We start from the raw sequence: 14,969 nt of genomic DNA, 5'->3' as shown, positions 1-14,969 counted from the left end.
GTCTGGCAACCATATCTACAATTTGCATTGTAATATCACATTTTGGGTCATCCAGAAAAGGAAACAATGTGTGCAAGTTCTCTTGAACTTTTAGATCTCGACAATAGGTAAGATGTTACAAAAACCAGGCAGGGAGGAAAAGGAAGAGAAACATATTTGAAGAAGAAGGGGTTTTCTTTAATCTCTACCTCCCTGACAGCCTGTAATATACATGAAACTGATTCTCTGCTATGCTAAAATAATTATCTGAGCTCTAGATTGAACACGGTTCTGGTACTTCTTTCTGGGAACTTAATTCAGTCTTTAGAAGTTGTCTATTTTATCAGGATCTTCCATATCCTGCAGGGTCACAATCATCCAGCTCTGCCATTTATTCTTGTAGGCTTCCCCTGAAGAGTACGCATTTGCTGGGAAATGATTTAGAGCACATGGCAATTATTTCCATTAGAGGATGCTATTAACCTGATGCATTGTCTCTGGGCAAATTCTAGAAAGGTTTCTTCTGTCCTATTATAGACGTAAGACTAGTTAAAAGACCAAGCAATACATTACTTGAGTATATTGTTCCACAGTCTTCTGGGGAAATTCTAAGAAATTTTTAACATGGGAGTGGAATGAAGTGGTCCACATAGAAGAACTTATAAAACATTTACTGTGTCTGAAGCAGGGCTTTTGCAGCCTATAACACAGCAGCACTGCATATATGTAAGCTTTCATATTTTAGCTAACAATGGTCAGTATGTTCCCATTTCAATCCTTAATCTTTCTTCTAACTTTAGAATTGCAGGTGTTGCTATGTTTCATACTGGTAGGATATATAGCAATCCACACTAAATCCCCAGCTCTAAAGCAGGAGGAAAGTTATGGATGCTTAGCTACTTGAGAGGAAACCAGTGCGCTCTGAAAATGCAAGGCCTAATCAGCAAGATCTCTCCACTCCCTTTTACCCCAGCTTAAGCCTAACACTCATGTGTTCTAAGAATCCTTTTCCATGCCTTAGGCCAGTGGTTTCCAACCATTTTTTTTAACCAGGAACCACTTTGACCAGGAACCACTCTCCAACATTAATACCAAAAGGGTTACGAACCAATTTTTGGTCAACTTTAGATTTGATTTCGTTATTTGGGGTGCTGATTCAGAAAATTGCATTGGACAGACCACATCAGCTCTAGTTTCTGATACAGAACATATGCCACCCAGTAGTCGTGATCTGCTCATCCACGGAAACCTTATTTAATAATCTAGAGCTGATGCGGTCTATCCAATGCAATGGTCAGCTCTGTAGAAAGGAACTGAAATAAAATTAATAAAATAAAAAATAAATAAAGAGGAAGGAGGTTAGCAGACCAGATTTTTGTTCTCATGGCCCACTGCGTGGCCGTAGCCCACAGGTTGGGAACCACTGCTTTAGGCAAGGAGTCTAGGCTGGACAATAAGCAAATGGACAATCCCCATATTTCATAGTATAAACATGAGGTGTCCTACTCAGATGTGGTACAATGGCCCAATCAAAAGAAAGAATGTTTGGCTTAGCTAGAAAAGTCAGACACCCCCACCCACCCTCAAAAAGGAGAGAGAGGGGGATCCTTGCTAGCAAAACCGGGACACAATCTGCTACTGTAGAGGGTTCCTCTCATCAAGTACAACTATCAACCTTTCAACTGGCCATTGCAGCTGTGGCTTTAACAGCACTTGGTGATGTGTTTCCATAGATAAAAAAAAATGTATCTGCCAATTTATGCTAAGGAAGCAGGGTACCGTACCTTTTTCTAACAGTTCACCAACTGAGCTGTATGAAGAGGTCAGAAAACTTACAAGCAGAAACAAAAGGTCAATGAAAAAAATATTCAGAGTATTCTTTGAAAAACTGAAAAGCACATTAGCACGAATTTCAATAATCTTTAACTAAAAATGTAACACTATGCTTCAATTCAAACATGGCATTTTGGGAAAATGTCCCAGGCAGGTGGCTTTATAGTTTTTCTATTAGTAACCCTGGGAAGCAGTGTTCCTTCCTAGTGAAAAGGTCAATATTTCTGAGCTAAGCATATGACCAATAGATTCTACAAAGATCAATAGGATTCACTCTCATGTAAACAAGTTTAGGATGAGGCAATAAATTAGGCGAGTTAGAGCACAAGAGACATGTTTTTGTAACCATAACGTTACTATTGACACTGGGGGCACAGCCACTGTTCAATTATTTAGACTCCAGTTCCAAGAAAGCACCGGTTCTATTACTGACATTCCAGAGACAATGGAGAAGCTATAGTTTTAAAGTAATTGAAAATCTTTCCCCACCAAGTTATTTCTGGATCAGAAACCTTGCTCTTGAAAGAGAAGTCAGGTGGCAGCTTATGGCATAGTTTCAACATTTTTCTTCACTTGTTTTCATGGCATAGTCAAGAGAATGCAAAGGAACAAAGGCAGCGTCATGTCTGTTAGTCCAGAGGCAGAAGTTAGTATTAATGGTTCAGGGTATCTATCAGAAATAAATGTGCATGACTGTGTAAAACTGAAGGAATTTGAAGATTTTTTATTTGGAAGAATAGAAGTCTGTATGTGCATAATTATGCTGCCCCCATTTTGCACCTGGCTAATTTCTACCAGTATACCATTTGTCCATCATTAAAGCATGTGAAGCGTATGCAGAACATAGGTTATATGGATGCTTTATAATATGCAATCTCTTGCATTTTTAAATCTTACAAAGTTAAGTTGCAACACAAGTGCCTGTTTTGGCTTTCTTTCTCAGAATACAGAATCGGGTTTATCAAGAGCCTAAGCCAGGGGTCTCCAAACTAAGGCCCAGGGGCCACATGCAGCCCATCGAAGCCATTTATCTGGCCCCCATGGTGGCGGTGGCTCCCTCCTCCTCCACCGAGGAAGGCGCGTGCAGCGCAAGGGAGGAGGGAAAGGTGCATGCCTTTCCCACCTCCTCCCTCACCTGGTGCGCGCCTTCCAAAGCTTTGCTTGTTTATAATGGTATTTTTATTATTATTTAAGGGGTGCTTTGCCAGTGCTTTTGGTGCACAAATGCAGAAGGGGGTTGGACTAAATAGCACAAGGGGTCTCTCCCAACCCTCTTTGATATTATTATTATTATTGACACAAAGACACAGCATAACACAGTAAACAAGATATATATGCTGGATTTTGTATCACAAAATCACAAGTTGAACATTTCCCCAGCGTTTAGGACTGTGTGATGTATTATTATTACTATTGACACAACTACAAACAAGATAGATATGCTGTATTATTATCATCATCATCATCATCATCATCATCATTAACAACATTGAGGCTGGGTGGCATCTGTCAGGGGTGCTTTGCTTGTGCTTTTGGTGCACAAAGTTAGAAGGGGGTTGGAACTAAATGGCCCAAGGGGTCTCTTCCAACCCTCTTTATTATTTTTAGTATGATTATGATTAACATTGAGGTTGTATTTGTTCCTGTTTGTTTGTTTGTTACTTCAAAATAAGATATGTGCAGTGTGAATAGGAATTTGTTTATAGGTTGGTTTTTTTCAACTATAGTCCGGCCCTCCAATGGTCTGAGGGACCGTGAACTGGCCCCCTGTTTAAAAAGTTTGGGGACCCCTGGCCTAAGCCTTCACAACAATCAATCTCAACCTAAATCTTCAAAATACACTCCAGGGAATACTGTAGCTGGCCAGATGACTTCTTCCGTCTCCTTATCACTATGTTGTGCAGCCCAGTACAAATCCGTTCATTCATGAATAACCGAATCAGGTTTTTAAAAATTCTCCTGAGAGGAGATGCTTATAAATGCCCCAACATAAAATGTCCCAACCAGTTCATGAGCAAAAAATAAAAACAGGTCCAGCTTGTAGGTTTCCTATGTGACTAACAAGGAAAGATTATGTACAGGACTGTAAACCAAATGAAATATTCAAAGAAAGCTAAAACTGATGAGACCTAACTACTCATCCCTAATAGCAGCTTTGCAGGGGTTAAGGGATGGAATTATGGACTGGGAAGAAAAAGGTTACGTAACTCCCTACGTGCTCATGCAGGCTCTCCTGTAATAACTATTTGTAGTTCCAACAGATGGGAGCTGAATCAGTTGTAGATAAATACACGTCAAAAATACCTCACATGTGTGTAATATCTTTAATCAATTAGATCTTTCTTCAGAATTATGAAGTCAGATCAAGATGTAATAACACATTTGGATGGAAATAAGTGGTAATTCTAAGTGATTCACTAGTTATTCTTTTTGTACTTTTTAATACTAGGCTTGGTCCCTTTCATTCCAGTTTCTATTACTCAGACTTCTTTCGTGTTGATTTACGAATTATTCATCAAAGCATAGGGATCTATTGACAGCCGGAAATGAACCCAATTATCAAAGAAAAACCAACACGAAGTCTAGCTGTATTGTCTCAAAATAATGGCCTGTATTAGGATCAAGCTGATATCTCCAGATATCTAGGTTTTGCCTTCTTCCATGATATCAGAGGAAAGCACAAACATCTTATTCTTGGCCTGCTATCCAGACTCACCAAACACCCATCATTATCTTGCCAGATCTGTACTAATATGTCTTTTAGTACCTTAGAACAGTCTTCTTAAACATTACTTCCTCCGGATGTTTTGAACTACTACTTTCAGCATTTATGATTAATGCCGATATTAGTTGGGAACAATTGCCGTTCATGCCAGAAACATCTTGAGAGTACTAGTTTGAAAAGACTGGCTTAAAAATATACAACAAATCAAGGTTTGTTTTTTTTAATATTTTCCCCAAATATTATTTTGTGGCTAGCTGAATCCATGGATGCAGAGCCCATGGATACAGAAGGCCAAATATAATAGCAATTATTTCATTTTTATACAAGACATCAACATATTCATGGCCATCTGGGTAAACATATCTATTTTGAAAGAAAGGAAGGAGATATAATGCCAATTATGTTGATTTCTTATTAAGGGCTTCACCAGATTGAACACAAGTACATGCCCTGGATTTTTAAGGCAGAGTATAATCAACCAAATATAACCAGTATTTCTTAACAGAATTTCCACATGGGTATTTGGAGGAATCTTTATAAATTGTGCCAGCATCAGAAGATGCTTGCAACAATTTCTCATTCATCTGCCTTGCTGCACATGTGAGTGCCAAGCAATTGTGATAGCCACTGCTTCGTAGTGATCATATATTATGACTGCACCATGAAAGATCTCTGCGTACTCAGTCACCTTTCTATATACAACTACAAGAAATTCACATAACATTTTCCACCCACAGCACTTCAACTTTATACACTTGCCATTCTTTCAAATCAACCTACTGTAATTTGCTTGTTGACTGTTCATTTTAGCTGCCATGTCTACAACATTCCCTCCCAGCATTGACTCTTGTGTGTTATTAAAATGTCCTCATGAATTTTAATCATGAACTTCCTGAATTTCCAGAGTCATCCATTCACAATAAATGTTGTGTGCTCCTAGAGGAAGCAACCACACATAAAATTATCATACCAGTAGTTAATAAAATGCAAGACACAGAAGTGGGGAGTAATCCTAGTGCACAAACAAAGAGAGATGAAATTGGCCTCCAAATATACATACAAACTATTTTCAGACTGTCCTCTGGTGGAAGCCTTCACTTCTATAATGTCCTTACAAATTCCTGAGTCTAATTATTAACACATCCACACATCTACTTTTAGCAGTTTTCACATTCACTCATGCATGTTTATGGACATCTATGGGGGGAAAAGGATGTAAAATATTAACAGAATATTTCTCCATAAGTCTCGGAGTCTAAGAATTTTAATGGCATCATAAAATTAACTTATGCTATGGCTGGGATTTTGTGGATTTCCAGATGTTGTCAAGACTGCCGTTTCCATGTGCCACAGAATCTGCTAGTGATGAGTGAATGATGGGAGCTGAGATTCAACTACACAGCTGATCCTGCAAAACTGGTGTTCATTAAAGTCAGAACTGTGAAGAACAGCCCAAAGCCAGTAGATTAGGATACAGCTGTCACAGCAAAGTGGTAATAAAAGTGAGGAAGCAGGATCCTGATTCAAATCTTTGCATCATCATGTTCTTATAGGATGAGAAACTACTTTGTTTATATCAAAGGTCCTGCTTATAACGTGAAGTACCAGTAATGGTCTACCTAGCTAGTATGCTATAAAGATAACAAAAGTGAAGGAACTTGTGACTTAAGAAAGCCATTAGAAAGTATAAGTATTACAATGAGGGTTATTGTAGTTTATTGTGTGGGTGTAGATGAGTCATCATATCTTGAAAATATAGTTTTAAATGGATGAAATAGAAAATTTCAACTGCATTCTATACACTGGGACAAGCAACAGCAATTCTCCAGAGATAGTATTATTTTATTGATTGATTTAATATCTCACCTTTCTCCAAAAATGGGATTAAAAAGTGGGGCGGGAGATAACAATTTTAAAAAGATTAAACTGGAGGTAGTTCAACAGCATGCGAACAGCTATGGAGAAAGCTAACTCCTCACCAGAGGGACCAACAAAGGTAGTGAGACTGACAGACAAGCCCTGTCTTCTAATCTAAAAGCTCATACTGGTTTATGTAAGGAGATATGGTATTTCGGATAATCTAGACTCAAGCATGTAGGACTTTAAAAGGTCAAAGACAGTACTTTGTATTCTGCCCAGAAGTAGATCAGTAACCACTGGAGCTGTTTATCTACATAATCCCTCTAGCCAGCCCTGGTTTTGGGTCTTTCCAAAATCCAACGTAAGAAATGAATATGAATAATGAAGTCTAAAAATATCAATACAACCCAGTTGCCCACCCTGCTATGTATTGTTACCAGGGGTAAAGACCACTGACCACAGAGGGATTTACTACTGAGTAACTATTGTACAATAAGGATGTTTGATTTTTCCCCCCTTCTGGCATTTCAATGAAACTCTTTTTGGCAATTAGTGGGGAAATATCTAAGATATTTGAACAGTTCAAATAGCTTTATAAGTGATTGCAGATCCTAATCAATTAAGGGAATCCAGAATTTATTTGGTTATGCATTTTCCAGAAAACCCCATGCTGCTAGAATATAACAAATTTCACATATTCAGATTGCAAAGGACAAATTTTAATCATGCATAAAAAAACCCAACCAAGGCAGTTGTGATGAAATTCCAAACCATTAGCTGTTCCATAGCTGTTAACAAATAATACTTCTTCCCCAATCTTTAGTCAAACTTTTAGTGCCTTGGGTGTCTTCCTTTTCCTATCAGTCAAATTGGACAATGCTAGTAAAGATACTTTTCAGTTAATGCATTGAAGGTAAGTGCCTCATCCTTGGGTAAAAGAGATGACACCCCTACGATGTAAGAAGATCAAAGGGTTCTGGAGAATAATTCACAAGGAGATGGAGATAATAATACAAAAAAAATTCATGTTTAAACCGGAATACTTACTTATCTAACGGACTTTCCTATGGACTTAAATAATGAAAAACTTTTTATTTATATCATAAGCGCAGCAAGAATTGTAATTGCGAAGCAATGGAAGACACCGGAAATACCGTCACTAGAACAATGGACATTGAAATTGATGGATATACAAAACATGGACATGCTAACACAGCTAATCTCACCAAAATTTCAAACAAGGACAAAAACGGACTGGAGCAATTTAAGTAAATATTTAAGGGAAAAAAGGAACCTGGAAATATAGAAGGAACTACTGTAAGAATAGACACTCTCAGGTCTTAGAAAAATAAGCTCGGGAAAAAATAGGAAAGATAAGAAATAAATGGCAGAGCAGTGGAACTGGAAGACAATACAGAAAGGAGGGAGGGGTATGGGAAACTGGGGTTTCAGTGGTGTATTTCATATATATGTGTTGTTTTTTTTTGTTTTTTTGTCTTTTTTGTTATTGTTTCTTTTTTGGATTTGACTTGCCTCCTTTCTATCCCTTTTTTATGTACAATAATAACTACAAATAAAATGGTTAAAAAAAAAAGAGATGACACCCCTACAACTCGTTGTCTAGGATAAATGTTGCACATTCTTCTATATGTTATTAAGGCTTACTTTTTAGTAGAGATTTTCAGAATTCTGCTGTTAGCAGGAAATATTCAACAAAATGGAAATGAATGAATGCCAACAGACCAGAAAAAATGTAAATAGAAGTCTACAAGCTGCACTATAGTAATGTGAACTACATGAATCAAATGTTATAAATATGTTCAAAGGTTGATGTTATTATTACATGGCAATGTCCTGGATAATATTACAAAGTGAAGCATAAGTGGCAATAATTGTAGTAGACTATTACTCCACCACAAATGTCTGATCATTACAGCTGTTGGTTGCTCACACAATAGTTCATACTGAGAGATGGGAAGCAAAATTTGTTTGGTTCAGTTTTAACTCAAATGAAGATAATGCACTCTTCCTAACTACTGCATGTATTATAATGGAGCAATGGGTTAAACACTTGTACTGGCAGGACTGCTGACTGAGAGGTTGGCAGTTCGAAACCAGGGAGAGAGCGGGTGAGTTCCCGCTGTCAGCTCCAGCTCCCCATGCGGAGACACGAGAGAAGCCTCCCACAGGATGGTAAAGCATCAAACATCTGGACGTCCCTTGGGGAACGTCCTTGCAGACAGCCAATTCTCTGATACTAGAAGCGACTTGCAGTTTCTCAAGTTGCTCCTAACATGAAAAAAATCACCTGTATTTGATTTTCTGCTAATTGTCCAATCAAGCTGATTAATAAAAATGTGTATAAATATGAGCATGTGAGGTGGGGTGGAGTGGGGTGTGTGTGGATATTGAACAAAGGAAAAAAAATAATTGTTATTATTACTAGCTATCAAGTCAACTTTGATTTTATATAGACCATACTGATGGGAGATCTCCAAGTGCTTCAGTTAACTGCCCTGTTCAGATCTTGCAAACTCAGGGCTATAGTTTCCTTGCCGAAGTCTATCACCTATAATGGGGTCTTCTTTTCCTATTGCTTTCCACTTTAGAGAGCCTTAAGATAAACTGGATAAAAAGGGGCAATTCTCAAGATATGTTTACAACAATGGTATATTATGGAAAACTGTGTATAAAAACCTGCTTGAAATATCACGAAGGCTTTAAAATATTCACAATGATACAAAAAGAAGATGGGGCAAGTGTAAAGTAGAGAAAGGGAACAGTTCCATCTTCATTTTGTTTTTTGCAGTGCTGTATGAAAATGGTGGATGAAAATTCAAGTTGATAGCCCCATGACAGAAATGCAGCAGTCAGTGATTCTCTTATCAACTTTTGTGACTATTTATGTCACAAAAAAAAAAATCCATGCACTGATACTTTGTTATTTGTATGTGTCAAACTGTAACTAACAGAATACAACAGAAGAATATTGACATAATACTCATACAAAGGGCACAGTACTTGATTTTTGTTTTGCTTTGTTTAATACTTTGGGTAAATACCTGATGTAGAGTTCAGCCATTTACTATTTCAAGAGCCATAAACACTGCATTACATGTTGTTATCTTGCACTGCAAGCATAAACAAGCAGACAGAAAACAACCAGTCTCTTGCCATTTTAACACAAAGCAGTTTATGACTTTAAGGCCCAAAAAGATTTTGAAAATAAAGTGAATCCTCAGATTGCCATTGAATTACCCTGCCTGGAGATGAAGGGAGAGGCGGGTAATAACATTATTATTATTATTATTATTATTATTATTATTATTATTATTATTATTGGAAATATAGACTCAAAACAAGAAACACGCCTTTCTGGTTTTTTAAAAAGTGAAACATCCCAATAAATGAGGCCAATTTATTTCAATTGGTTTTAAAATTATTCACAAACACAGCAGTGGACTGTGACTACTATGGGCTTACAGCCTGAATACATTTCACCAGGAAGCTGAAAAGATTTAAATTGAACTTATTTATGACTAGTTTAGGATCACAGGATTTGGGGAAATGTATAGGTTTGAGCACTGGACAATGACTCTGGGGACCAGGGTTCAAATCCTCTCCCAACCATGAAAACTTTGGACAAGCCACACTCTCTCAGGCTCAGAGGAAGACAAATACAACTCCTTTCTGAATAAATCTTGTCAAGAAAACCCAACGATAAAGTTTGCCACAAGTTGGGAATGATTTGAAGGAAAACAACTACAACAACCATCTTGAGTCCCAGGACTGGGGCAAAGGCGATATATAAATAGATAAAATCAGGATAATTTATAAGAGATACATGCCACATGTGTAATTGTGCAAAACCATAGTGCTCATTCCATTGAACTTTTTAAAAATAGAAGCATTTGATGGACTGTTCTATGTCTTTTATGTGAATCAACCAGTCTTTCTATATTTGCTGTGCTTGTATTTAAATTGAATACATTGCACTTTGGTGAGAAGTTTTACATACCTCACCTAAACACACAGCTAAAACAAAGCATCCCTAGCAGGTATGGGCAAACTTTGGGCCTCCAGGTGTTTCGGGCTTCAACTCCCATAATCCTAGCAGCCTACTGGAGGGCAAAGGTTTCCCCATGCCTGCTCTAGACAACAAGATCACATGTCAGCTGCCCCTTGGCAATCCCCATGTTTATGTTTTTGTGTGTCCACTTTATTTATAATTGAAAATAATTGAGAACACAGAAATGCTGGACCACTCTAATAACCACTATGTCAGACTGCACAGAGAAGCCATTGAAACCCACAAGCATGTGGACAATTTCAACAGAAAGGAGAAAACCTTGAAAATGAACAAAAACCTGGCTACCAGTATTAAAAAAAACTCTAAGTTCAGGACAGTAAGTAAAGAACAACACTCCGAAAACAGGGAGATTCCAGCCATGAAACACTCAGGATCAGTGAACACCTCCCAACAAAGGATTCCCCTAGGCAGGTGGCAGCCAAGTTTTGAAGTTGCAGGGCTATTCAATGTGTATCAATCTGGCCAATTGCAACATTCACACTTGCCTTGGGCAGACAAGAATTCTGTCTCTCACTCTGGACCTTCCACAGATATATAAACCTCCCTTGTCTAGTTTCCAATATACCGCACAGACTCCGAGAATGCCTGACACAGATGTGGAGGAAACGTCAGGAGAGAAGGCTTCTGGAACATGGCCATACAGCCCAGAAAACTCACAACAACCTCATAATTGAAAAGTTTCCTCCTACTTTTCCCAATGGCAAAGGATTTTATTTTGGGAGCACCTCTTTTCTGGAATCTGGTTCAGCTCCCTCCTTGCTTGGAAACTTTTAAACAGAGGCTGGATGGCCATCTGTCAGGGATACTTTGATTGTGCTTTTCCTGCATAGCAGGGGGTTGGACTAGATGGCCCTTGTGGTCGCTTCCAGCTCTATTATTCTATAATTTGCACTTTAGGATCCAGGTCAAATCAGGAATGGAGACTTTCTTACGTGATCACATCTCTCCTTATGAACCTTCTTGGACTTTGAGATTAGCAGGAGAGGCCCTCCTTTCAATCCCACCTCCCTCACAAGCAAGGCTGGTGGGGACGAGGGAGAAAGCCTTCTCGGTAATGGCCCCCCAGCTCTGGAATGCTCTTCCCAAGGAAATAAGACAAGCACCCACCTTGTTAGCCTTCAGGAAGGAGCTAAAAACGTGGCTATTTAAGCAAGCCTTTGAGAATGGCTAGACTACAATGGAAGTGATCAGACACAGGAATGGCTGGTTAAATGGTGAAATATACTTGGGTTGTTTTTATAGGAGTATTAGTGCAAATTAGAAGCCCCTGGTGGCACAGTGGATTAAACTCTTGTGATGGCAGGACTGATGACTTGAAGGTTGGGTTGCTGACCTGAAGATTGCCGGTTCGAATCCAACCCAGGGAGAGCATGGATGAGCTCCCTCTATCAGCCCCAGCTACATGTGGGGACATGAGAGAAGCCTCCCACAAGGATGGTAAAAACATCAAATCATCCGGGCATCCCTAGAGCAACATCCTTGCAGACGGCCAATTCTCTCACACCAGAAGCGACTTGCAGTTTCTCAAGTCGCTCCTGACACACAAAAAAGTTCACATTGCTCTATTGTTGTGAATTTTAGCTTCTAGACTGGTTGTACAGGACAAATAGTTTTTTAAACTGTAACTTATTAATGTTTATGGTGTTTTAAATTACACTAAACGATAACTTAGGCTGGTAGGCTGGTAGGAATTGTGGGAGTTGAAGTCAAACTTGAGGGGCCAAGTTTGCGAATGCTTGGTATATGCTCACAATTTTGTATTACTATTTGCTGCAAGCCACCGTAAGTCCTTTCAGGGAGAGGGGGTGGGGTATAAATAAAAAAACTACTACCATACAGTAGAGACTCACTTATCCAAGCTAAACGGGCCGGCAGAAGCTTGGATAAGCGAATATCTTGGATAATAAGGAGGGATTAAGGAAAAGCCTATTACACATCAAATTAGGTTATGATTTTACAAATTAAGCACCAAAACATCATGTTATACAACACATTTGACAGAAAAAGTAGTTCAATATGCAGTAATGTTATGTTGTAATTACTGTATTTACAAATTTAGCACCAAAATATCACGATATATTGAAAACATTGACTACAAAAATGGCTTGGATAATCCAGAGACTTGGATAAGCGAGACTCTACTGTACTATTATTATTATTCTGTGCCCCCCTTAACTTATTTTGCTTAATGCTTGGCGACTGGGAGGGAGGGGGACATATTTTGAGCTGCTGCTGCTTCTCTGGCTGCCTGCCTATTACTCCTTCCCTCGGTCAAAGCCTTGGCATTGGCCTCCTTTCTGGCCCATTCATATTTCGGTCACGTGGACCTTTCTGGCCAATGGGCTGGCTTCTCATCTCTCTCTTCCCCCCCCCCTTCCCCTCCCCAGCAGAGGCAACGCAGGGCTGGAGTTTGGCCAGGATTCAAAGAAGAGGGGGCGAAGGAGAGGCAGCTCTGGGGCCCAAGGGGCTACACCAGGCATGGGCAAACTTGGGCCCTCCAGGTGTTTTGGACTCCAACTCCCTACCGGCTGTTAGGAATTGTGGGAGTTGGAGTCCAAAACACCTGGAGGGCCCAAGTTTGCCCATGCCTGGGCTAGATAGAAACAACGCGCTCTGACACCCGATGGCTCAATGCTGTGGAGTCCTGGGAGTTGTACTTTGCCACAGACAACTCCTGGGGTCCCCCAGCCTGGCTCCCTTCCCGCCCCAAGTTCTCCTCAGACTCACCGCCGTCGGGCTTGACCACCTGAGGCAGGCGGTAGGTGCTGACCAGCACGTCCAAAGGCACGGAGAGGGCGCTCCACTGGACCTCCTTCAGACTGGAGAAGCCCGGGCAGGGGCCCCCATCCATCTTCGCCGGGGGGAAGGAGGGAGTCCTCGGCGCCTTGTCAGTGCGGCAGACCCCCGCCTGGCTCAGCCGCTCCTCGTCCCCCCTCCTCCTCTTCTCCTTCCTCCTCCTCCTCCTCCTCTGCCACCTCCTGCCCGAGCCATGCTTAAAGGGAAGGAGAACCCTCGAAGGCTACTGCTGCTGTTGTTCCTGGGTCGCCTCTTCCAGCCCCACGGCTGCTCCCAGCTGACCCAGCCAACGCCATCCCAGCGCGGAGGGACTGGTCAACACGGTGCCAGTGGCGCCTGCGCAGTCGCCGCCCCTCCTCTCCTTTCCTCTCCTCCCTTCCCCGCCCTTCCCCTCCTTCTTTCCAATGGAGGGGAGGCAAAAGGGGAGACGCTCCGAGCCTTGCAAGAGCATCCCGACAAAGCCGTCCCGCTCGCTCCCCCTGCAGGCCGCCCGGGCGCACTGCAACCTCCTCCCCCCGCAGTCTTCGAAAGTTGTGTACTGTGTTACAGTAGAGTCTCACTTATCCAACGTTCTGGATTATCCAACGCTTTTTTGTAGTCAATGTTTTCAATATATCATGATATTTCGGTGCTAAATTCATAAATACAGTAATTACAACATAACATTACTGTGTATTGAACTGCTTTTTCTGTCAAATTTGTTGTAAAACATGATGTTTTGGTGCTTAATTTGTAAAATCATAACCTAATTTGATGTTTAATAGGCTTTTCCTTAATCCCTCCTTATTATCCAACATATTTGCTTATCCAACATTCTGCCGGCCCGTTTATGTTGGATAAGTGAGACTCTACTGTATATTCTCACTTTTAGTGCAGACATGGGAAAACTTCGGTCCTCCATTAAGCGGCTGAGGGGGGAAAGGAAAGGGCCTGAGGCCAAGAATTGTGGGAGTTGAAGTCAAAAAAAACACCCAGAGGACCGAAAGTTTGCCCATGCCTATTATTTATTTACGAAACCCCAATAGCGAAGTGTGTTAAAGCTGAACTTGCAGACCGAAAGGTCCCAAGTTCAAACCCCGGGAGCGGCGTGAGCGGCCGCTGTTAGCTCCAGCTCCTGCCAACCTAGCAGTTCGAAAACATGCCAATGTGAGTAGATCAATAGGTACTGCTCCGGCGGGAAGGTAACGGCGCTCCATGCAGTCATGCCGGCCACATGACCTTGGAGGTGTCTACGGACAACTCCGGCTCTTCGGCTTAGAAATGGAGATGAGCACCACACCCCAGAGTAAGACATGACTGGACTTAACGTCAGGGGAAACCTTTACGTTTTAGAGCAGGCATGGGCAAGCTTTGGCCCTCCATTAAGCGGCTGAGGGGAAAAAGGAAAGGGCCTGAGGCCAGGAATTGTGGGAGTTGAAGTCAAAAAAACACCCGGAGGGCCGAAGTTTGCCCATGCCTATTGTTTATTTATTTATTTATTTTATACATTTATATGCCACCCTTCTCACCCCGAAGGGGACTCAGAGCGGCTTGCAAATTAAATTTACATAAGATATTATATTATTAGCATAGCAATAATATTACCATATTGTACTGGTGGCAAAGTGTGTTAAAGCACTGAGCTGCTGAACTTGCAGACCGAAAGGTCCCAGATTCAAACCCCGGGAGCGGAGTGAGCGGCCGCTG

General features: G+C 40.8%; 1 protein-coding gene across 1 annotated transcript in view; it reads right to left on the bottom strand.

The window, feature by feature from the left end:
• garem1 (GRB2 associated regulator of MAPK1 subtype 1) overlaps positions 1-13,636 on the bottom strand; it is a 114,761-nt gene extending 101,125 nt beyond the window's left edge. The window contains exon 1 of the mRNA XM_062980413.1: positions 13,215-13,636. Coding sequence (XP_062836483.1) covers positions 13,215-13,338 — 124 coding nt within the window. The 5' untranslated portion in view covers positions 13,339-13,636. The remainder of the gene's footprint in view (positions 1-13,214) is intronic.
• Positions 13,637-14,969: the final 1,333 nt, after the last annotated feature.

The sequence above is a fragment of the Anolis carolinensis genome, chromosome 4 (assembly GCF_035594765.1).
Source record: "Anolis carolinensis isolate JA03-04 chromosome 4, rAnoCar3.1.pri, whole genome shotgun sequence".
Classification (NCBI taxonomy): Eukaryota; Metazoa; Chordata; class Lepidosauria; order Squamata; family Dactyloidae; genus Anolis; species Anolis carolinensis.
This window is presented reverse-complemented; position numbering and strand designations above follow the sequence as displayed.